Source organism: Leguminivora glycinivorella, chromosome 10, assembly GCF_023078275.1.
Source record: "Leguminivora glycinivorella isolate SPB_JAAS2020 chromosome 10, LegGlyc_1.1, whole genome shotgun sequence".
Classification (NCBI taxonomy): domain Eukaryota; kingdom Metazoa; phylum Arthropoda; class Insecta; order Lepidoptera; family Tortricidae; genus Leguminivora; species Leguminivora glycinivorella.
The window spans coordinates 7,090,401-7,099,988 of record NC_062980.1 but is presented as its reverse complement, the minus strand read 5'-3'; the positions used below and the strand labels follow the sequence as shown (position 1 = coordinate 7,099,988).

The window sequence follows — 9,588 nt, the reverse complement described above, 5'->3', positions numbered from 1 at the left end:
CTACTATCACAAAATATGTGCAGTTGTAAGTTGTTATAACCTACCTGTTTCGTGCGCGTAGTGCTCGTAGCTTCCGCTACGCATTCGTAGGCTTTCGTAGCGCATGACGTAGATGCATCGTTGCCGGGCGCGAGCGTCGATTGCGGCAACGTCGCACTTGAGGTACTTACCGATGCTTCGACCGCCTGATCTTGCGTCTCACTCCCTCCCACGGGCGAAGACTCCTTATCTTCGTGGCCGCGGTTGCGAACAGCTGACTGATAGCATCTTGGTATACGTATGTCGCTAATTACCTTAAGTAGGTCAATCCATTTTCGCCATTTATCATAAATAGCGTCTGGAATATAATCATTCCAGTCTACATTTAATCGCCAAGTGTCCTGCAGCATTATACGACCCTGAATGGTGAAAGGAGATAAAAATCCTAATATGTCGAAAATAGACATTATTACCCTAAGCATAAGACGCTTTGTAGGGCGCTCATCGCCGTTTACGATACTTTCGGGAATCCGTTTTAATGATAAGTCAAATGCTAACTTATCATCGGCTGGATACCATATGAGCCCGAGAGTACGCTCACCTTCCTGCTGCCGATCGACTTTAAACCTTACGGCCGCTGTGCCTAAGGTTTGATTTGGCAGACTGTTTAAAACCGAGACGCTGTTGCTAGTCCAGTTTCTCATTTCGAACCCGCCGGCGCTGTGAATAGAATTTATTTCTCTTACCATTTTGATGGCCGAGGCTTCGTCGGTGAAACTGTCTATGTAGTCATCCACATAATGCGAATTACAAATCGCGTCGACAGCGTCTGGCAAAGTAGACTCGAATCGTCGCGCGTTCAAGTTCTTAACGAACTGACTGATAAATGGACTACAATTAGCCCCAAAGGGAAGTGACGTCATTACATACGTTTTTAGCTCCTCAGTGGGTCTGTCTCTCCACAGGAACCTTAAAGCGTGTTGGTCTTCGGCTCGAATTTTGATTCTTAAAAACATATCTTTGATGTCACCTGTTACTCCAATTTTATTTTCCCTAAAGCGTAACATAATACCAAATAGTGATGACAACATATCGGGACCTGTTAATAAGAAATTATTTAAACATAAACCATTTACCTTATTTGCCGAGTCGAAGACCAAGCGCAGGCGCTTTTTATTGACATTATCTACGCCAAAATGAGCGAGATACCATGTTTTAGGTCTCACCTGAGTATCTGACAGTTCAGATGCGTAATCATTTTCAAGTAAATGATTCACGCGCTCCCGATACCTATCAGCAAAACCGGCGTCCTTGGTCATCTTTCTTTCGATACCTTTCATCCTCTTGAGAGCGCTAGGATACGAGTCAGGCATGGCGGGGTGGTCCTCCTTCCACGGCAGGCCGACGTGCCAGCGGCCGGCGCGCAGCTCCGCGGAGCGCTGCAGCAGCGCCACCGCGCGCGCCTCCTCCGCGTTCTGCCGCGGCGAGCACGACACGCCCGTCGCGTCCACCTTGAACGACAGCCGGACCTCCTCGTGGATCTGCCTCAGCAGCTCGAGGCCCTCCTGCTCATCCGTCATGTCCTCTGACTCTGAAATAAAAAGGTTAGACTCGACCTGCTTGGGCGGGCGGCCGCCCTGCGGCACGTACATCTTCCCATGAGCGCACCAACCCAGGGGAGTGAGGCTAGCGTAACCCTCGTTCTTTTTACCCTCCCTAACTATACGAGGCAATATTAAATGATAGTTATCTTGACCAATTAACATCTCAGGTTTTGAATCGGAAGTACATAATTTATCCTTAATATCTTGCAAGTGAGAATAGTTAACAGAATTTAAAATCGATAAAGTTTGCACAGGTACACTTAAATCATCGACACTACGAACCCTTAAATTATGCACCTTATTGTCTATAGCCGTAATGTTCACATTCACAATGGCCGATCTACGCACTAATTCACTGCCTACAAATGCACCGTGTGTGCTAAACATGCTAGTACGTCCACTTAAACCCGCGCGTCGCGCTAATTTCGAACTTATTAAACTGATCGAAGAACCATCGTCCAACAAAGCCGTAGTAGAAAATACGCCGTTTGGTCCGTGAACACTAATAGGCACTACTTTCAGCAAGACCCTTTTATCACCCGTTTTAATATGGGCCAAAGTCTCAGAAACGGATTTAGATTCGTGGTCTTGCTGCGCTGACGCACTGGTGGTAGAACTCGAAGGGGGTGCCGATGATGATGATGACGCGAGCGGTACCTCGTTCTTGTTTACCGTGTAGTGCAGCAGCCGATGATGTGCTTCGCCACAAATCGTCCTTATCGCAAGCGGGCGCACGGCATGATTCACGTTCATGTGTGGATATTAGGCATTTATAACATAGGCCGTTTTTTCTAACAAATTGCCATCTGGTTTTGCGCAGCGCTCGCTTAAACTGTTTACAATCGGTTATCATGTGAACAGATGTTCGACAAAAAATGCATTTCTTATCAGTTCCTTCGCCGTGCACTAATATTGTATGATTACGTGCGTTGTTTGTGTCTGAGGTTTTATGTTTGTAACTCTCACCTTTTGTGGCAATATAGGTACTTGCAGTAGTGGATATCTTGACCGCCTCTTCATTAAGGAAGTCAGACATAATGACCAATCTAGGTTTTTTACCATCTTTGATTAAGTTGAAGCTGTAATCTGACCACTTCGATACTAGTACGGTCGGCAGCTTAGACAAAATAATGGAAACGATATTTACTCCCTGCAAGTGCTCCTCTTGACCGACTGCTCGTACTGCTTCCACGTAGTTCTGCACTTTTAACGCGAACGTAATAATATCCCTGTGGTAATCTTGGTGCAGCGGTGGGAGCTTTTTAATGTCATACAAAACGCGGGAAATGATGCACTCAGAGTTACCATAACGTAGTTCCAACGCCGACATGACTTTCTCAGGTGACGTGGCACTTATGAACAAAGCGTTGACTGCATCCTTAGCGGCTCCGCGCAGACATTTTCTGAGTCTCCAAAGGTTCTCCTTATCGGTGAATTTGCATATCTCAGTAGACTCGTAATACGCTTGCTTAAACTGCAACCACTCTAAATAATCGCCGGAGAACTCGGGGAGATCTTTCGATCGGCGTGCTGAGTCGACTGAGCAGGCTGGTATTCGGTGTATTAGCAGTGGAGATGTTCTTCACAGCATCGGCCATAACTTGGATCGCACTCTGGAGCGCCATAACGGTACCGTCGGGCGGCGGCGGCGGCGGCAGCGGGGCGGCCGGGCCGAGCGCCGGGGCTGGCGCGGGCGCGGTGGCTCGGGGCGCTGGGCCGAGCTCGGGCGGAGGACGTGGCGCATGCTGATGCAACTCACCCGTATTTAATCCATACTCGGGGGCTTGCTGCTGATCCTCTTGCGGTTCCAAGTTGCTCTGATTTTCCACCCAATCAGCGACGTGACTCCGAGAATAACTCCTTCGACTTACATGTGAACCGTACTCTTGATCCTCGTCGTCCAGCTCTGCTAATTGAGCGTCCAGAGTCTTATCGATGATCTCCATCTGTATGGCAGCTTTTTGTTTTGCGGCTTCTAATAAAAGTTGCTTCTTCTTAGCCGTTCTAGAAGCCGATGACATCCTTGAGCCCTTACTGCTGGAAGCTTTGCTCACGTACGAAGCAGAAGGAGGAAGCGTTTTCTTGAGGAATCCTGCGGCGGTTGGTTCAGATTTCACACTACCCTCAATTGGTTTTGTGTTAACCAAATCTCTCGGGATACTTGAAACTGGCTCAAATTCCTCCAACCTGGCTGTAGAACTCTGACCATGAGGTGCTTCACTCTTCTCGTCCTTTTGGGACATCTTCTGTTGATCTTCTAGAACCCTCTTTTCTAGTTCTAAACGGCGCGCTTTAGACCGACGTGTTTCGATCTTGATTGGAGTGCGTTGCATGGATCCGGCTCGAAGGACCACTATGTTAGTGGTAGGGTTCATGAAGAAGAAGTCCGAGGTTCAATTATGAAGATTGTATTTCGGAAAACACACAAAGTTACAAAAAATGTCACGAGAGCGTACGTTAACAGGCTCGCGGCCGGCAGCGGACTGCCCGACGGCGCATAGCAACGTATTGCATGGCTTATGCTACAAACAATATTCGACCTTAAGTCTAAGAAATTAAAATCTAATTTCACATGGCAGTGTTTTTATTTAAGTAAAACTACTAAACTATAACTAGCCACAGGTATATGAGTACGCATCGCCAACACTCACCTTCGAGTTAATTTATACTCTAAGTAGGAAGCAATACGGTTAATTTTTACAATAACAAATATTTCAATTCACATCCCGCACATCCACGTCAATCCACTCCCCTCCACGCTGAGATACTTTTCGTCTCGCCCTGCCGGTGGATAACTACCATCAGAGTTAATTTATACTTTAAATCGGAAGCAATACAGTTCATTTTTACACGAATAAATATCTCAATTGAAGTCCCGCACAGCCCAGTCAATCTTTACTGTTTCCACCGAAGATGCGCTGCACGCTGGGCGAGAATTGAAAATTTGCCATACAAATTTCAATTCCCTCCCCGCTCTGCCCATTCACGCCCTGCCGGTGGAAAACCACCTTAACTCGCCCACGCTATCATCGCGTCTCTTTTTAACCGACTTCAAAAAAGGAGGAGGTTCTCAATTCGACTGAATTTTTTTTTTTTAATTATTAACACGGGAGCGACTATCTTTTGTTCGTTTTTATAGACGATAGCTCATAGCTTACTCGGTCTTGGTGGGACCAGTGCCTTCGAGTAACGTATTCAGCCGGCCTAGTCCAAATGACAATCATTGTCGCCAGACGCTGATCAAAACGCAGTCTGGCTCTGTTGCGCCAATACGGAAGATGAATAGAGATAGCTAGCGTAATTTGGCTATGTACCTAACCTGAAATGTCAAACACCCATGCTATGAATTGTAATACGGCACTTTTGAAGAATTTAATAGTAACCTTGCCTACGGTATAACCTTGTACCTACACGGCACGTGTTTTGTGTGTCTCTCTGTTAATTTTATTCCAATTCTCTGCATTCATTGAATTTCTTTAGTTAGGTAATTTATAATTCATTAAACCTACCATTTGTACATTGTTGTGTATGTGTATAGGTATTTTGTAAAATAAATTTTCATATAAATATAATTTCATATAATTTTCATATTAAGGTTGTTATGAAAACTCGTGTCGATTTAAAACACTCCTGTCGGTGGTGTTTTAATTTATCGTCACTAATTTTAAACTTCCTCTTTTCCGCACTTCGCACTTGTATCGTAATGTAAAATTAAAATCGCTGCACTATTGGCACCGTGTCCAAGTCCAATTATTTGCACAATTCAAGTCCACCTTGTGTTTAACCTCTGTATGGTGTTATAGGTTTGACGTTTCTATCTGTCTGTCTGTATGTCTGTCTGTGGCATCGTAGTTCCCGAACGGATAAACCGATTTAGATTTTTTTTTGTTTGAAAGCAGAGTTAGTTCTTAGCCATGTTTCATGAAAATCAGTCCACTATGTCGGGGGTTTTTCCAACATTTTTCTTTTGTGGTTAAGTGGGTTATTAAATGTATTTTTTTTCCTTTTTCAGAGTTCCAACGAAAGCTTGCAATGGAAGGTTTAGAACCAAGGAAGTGTAGCCGAAGGAAGCGCCGTTGCTAAGGACCAGCCGTTCCTGACATGTGCTGCTTTTTCGGTTTTATTAAGTGGTCTCTCAGTTGCGTGCAAAGGTATGACTATATTTATTATACAATACAATCCTTTATTGATAAAAAAAAATTTACACGTCAGGTACATACATTGGCATGCTTACTGCTAGATTAAAAATTACATTAATCGAATTTTATAAGTATATGTATATTTGTATACTTACAGTTTACTCGTTTGGTAAGTGTTAGGTCTCGTAATAGGAATCAATTGAATAGTGTGCGTCAGACACCAGTTTAGATTTAAGTTTTTCAAAGAAACGTTTTTCGCTGGTTGTTGATTTCAACTCGAGCGGGATTTTGTTATATACTTTAGGTCCTACCGTATGCATACACTTCTTAGACTTGGCTAGTCGTGTTTGAAGTGGATAAAGTTCATTACGCCTTCTGGAAGCCGTACCTCGTGCGTTGCTGCGGGTCGGGAACTGTGCTATGTTGCGTCTCACGTATTTTGCCACTTCGAAAATGTATGCACACGGCGGGGTGATCCCATGGGACTCCAGATATACACCGAATGGCTCTTTTTGGAGTCTGAACGGCCTAAGTCGGTCCGCAGCGTCACCCCACAGGTCGATACCGTATGTAAGTATTGAATGAAAATAGCCTTAGTAAGCTTTTTTTTGACGTTGTTGTTATTTATGCAGGGGCTAAGTCTACCCAGGGCAAAGCAAGCGGATGACAGGCGGTTACAGAGTTGGTCGATATGGGGGCTCCACGTTAATCCTGTATGATCAATTGTAACTTAGAAAGCGGTGTAACTATGAACTTAAGTAGTATTCTAGTCATTATCATCATCCTCCTCGCGTTATCCCGGCATTTGCCACGGCTCATGGGAGCCTGGAGTCCGCTTTACTACTAGTAGCTTTATGAAAGCGACTGCCATCTGACCTTCCAACCCGAAAAGTAACTAGGCCTTATTGGGATTACTCTGGTTTCCTCACGATGTTTTCCTTCACCGAAAAGCGACTGGCAAATATCAAATGACATTTCGCACATAAGTTCCGAAAAACTCATTGGTATGGGGACAACTATATCGGGGATTGAACCCGCGACCTCCGGATTGAAAGTCACACGCTCTTACCGCTTGGCCACCACCCACCAGCGCTTAACTTAGTATTCTAGTATATAAAGATATTCACTACGTGCATGACTGGTGCTGCCCTCATTTTGTGGGCAAATTGGTGCGTAATTGTGACAGGGAGGCAAACGCAAATTTTAGTAGAATATAAGCTAGGCCGTGAATTTCCCGAACGAATACATGGTAGACTAATTCACAAACACATTTCTACGTAAATAAATAATGGGAATACATTATTTAGATTCATTTATTCAAATACTCTTAAGGGGAAGTTCTTTTTCCAATAACAGCTTCTCTGTGTCGTCTTATACATCTTCTTAAAATTTAGGTATGTCTGTGATTAACTTTAGTCTTTTCTAAAAAATGTATTGTATACACGGTGTACTTATAATATGAGTAAACCGAAATATCTTAACAGTGTATTGCTGATCAAATTACATATAACACTCATTTTAAAGTTTTTAAACGTTATTGACTTTCGCCTACTTTGAGTTACGAGTAATTTAAAAGAATATATTTCCTCATTTTTCATCGCGTACATATGTATACCTTTTTATCAGATAACATTTCCACGTGTACTAGGGCTTGCAATATCGGACGATTTTCAATTCCGGAACTGGTTTTCGAGATTGGACTTCAATTCCGGAATTCCGGAACTAGTTCCGGAATTGAACAATTTTTTTTGGTTTGGTTTTCTGGTGGGTTTTTGATGAAATAATACAATTTTAAATTGAAATTTATTATAAATCGACGTTTAAGACAATAACTCCGTACCTGAAAGGCATATAACACTGAAATTTGCATTTTAGTAATTTTACAGGAAAGCCCATTTTGTGTCAAAATCGGTCTTGCAAGGTATTTCGAACTACAGTTAACGATAAAAACGAGGTTTTAGTGCCAGTTTTCTGGTAGTGGTCAACGTTAAAGTTATTTTTTTATCCATTGACCATCGAAATAATATAAAAGTAATAATTTACAAGAATGGCATAACGTCTTGTTCACATAACTGTAATAAAAGAAATATTTAATTACCTTTATCAGACTCGAGTAGGGACAAAAGATATCCAAGCTAGCCCAAAAAGACAGATTTTATGATTTATTCCTAGGTACATGTACACCTTAATTTTTTGTAAAAAAAATAAATCATTCTTTTCATATTCATAATTTTCCATACATTTGCTTCTCAAATCTTTCGATTTTGTGGTAAGTGGTAATAGACTTAGATAGAGTTTAGTAAAATATGCACACGTCTTTGTGAAAAGTGTATAAAGTAACTACGACGTTATGCTTGTGAATGAATGTAATACCAAATACTACGATTTGCGTCTGAACTTAAGACTTTATGCCTAAAATATTTAGTGCTATGAGAAAAGAAGTAAAATTTAGATTATTACTGAAATTTAAGTTCGATCTAATAAATTGAGCATAAATAACGCTAATAAAATAATAATGTACCTAATGTTATTTATTTATATTTAATTGTCCTTCAGTATTCGAGCATAACACTCAACTCCCGGCTAGTAATTTTAAATTATCACAAAACACAACTTTCTACAGCAAATATGTACTTTAAACTGATTATATATTTCACTTATTAGCTAAAACAATTGAGAGCAAAACCAGAAATAATATTAGCGGGTTAAACTACACTATCTCGCTCTAACTAGCCCTGGATGCAACCCTTTGGTCATAAAATAGGCACTACCTGAATCCGAGCAGTGTCTAACTTATGAATTTACATATCTTTTATAGACGCGGTGGTAGTTTTGTAAAATAATCAGGCTGATATTACACGTTTTCGTTCAAAAATATATCTTTTTTCAATTCCGGAATTTTCGAGATTATGTGTTTCAATTCCGGAACTGTAATATCGGAAAAAATGTCCGAAATTCCGGAATTTCGAGATTCCGGAATTCCGGAATGCAAGCCCTAACGTGTACCTATATATTTCCTTTTTCGGCAGTAGCTCTTGATTGGATTTCATCAAAAAACCGTGAGTAGCTCTTACAAAGCCGTATCGAAATAATACTGGACACATATAGGATTCTGTGAACGTCGAATATTCACTTTTTCTTTTATGTCGGATAACATCAGGAGTATTCACCAAATATACAGGCTGTCCCTAAAACCAACGCCAAAACGAAAAGGCGTGATAGGACATTTCATTAGCTGTCACATTAAGCAAATTTGACCTTAATAAAAATGTCATGGTTTTTGAGATATTGTCCGTTTAAATTTAAAAACGTAAAGAAAAAAAGTAAAGGAAGTTCCATCTCCAAAACCATGACATTTTCATTAAAGTTTTATTTCATTATTAGCATCATCCTCCTTGCGCTATCCCGGCATTTGCCACGGCTCATGGGAGCCTGGGGCCCGCTTTGTCAACTAATCCCAAGATTTAACGTAGGTAATAGTTTTACGAAAGCTGACCTTTCAACTCGAAGGGTAACTAGACCTTATTGGAATTAGTCCGGTTTCCTCACGATGTTTTCCTTCACCAAAAAGCGACTGGCAAATATTAAATGACATTTCGCACATAAATTCCGTAAAACTCATTGATACGAGCTAGGGTTCGAACCCGCGACCTCCGGATCGAAAGTCACACGCTCTTACCGCTAGGCCACCAGCTTAGGCCAACAGCAGTTTTGGCGTTGGTTTTAGGGACCTTTATCTATGCACACGCACCCTAAGATAAAAACCGGCCAAGAGCGTGTCGGGCCACGCTAAGCGTAGGATTCCGTAGTTTTCCATATTTTTCTCAAAAACTACTGAACCTATCAAGTTCAAAACAATTTTCCTA

General features: G+C 41.9%; 1 protein-coding gene across 1 annotated transcript; it reads right to left on the bottom strand.

The window, feature by feature from the left end:
- Positions 1 to 3,052: 3,052 nt before the first annotated feature.
- On the bottom strand, positions 3,053 to 3,958 carry LOC125230346 (serine/arginine repetitive matrix protein 1-like). The gene has a single exon (XM_048135480.1). It carries the CDS (start codon positions 3,956 to 3,958, stop codon positions 3,053 to 3,055), a length of 906 nt encoding a protein of 301 aa, XP_047991437.1.
- Positions 3,959 to 9,588: the final 5,630 nt, after the last annotated feature.

Coding starts and splice junctions, on each gene's coding strand:
- LOC125230346 (XM_048135480.1), bottom strand. CDS start 3,958: ATGAACCCTACCACTAACATAGTGGTCCTTCGAGCCGGATCCATGCAA.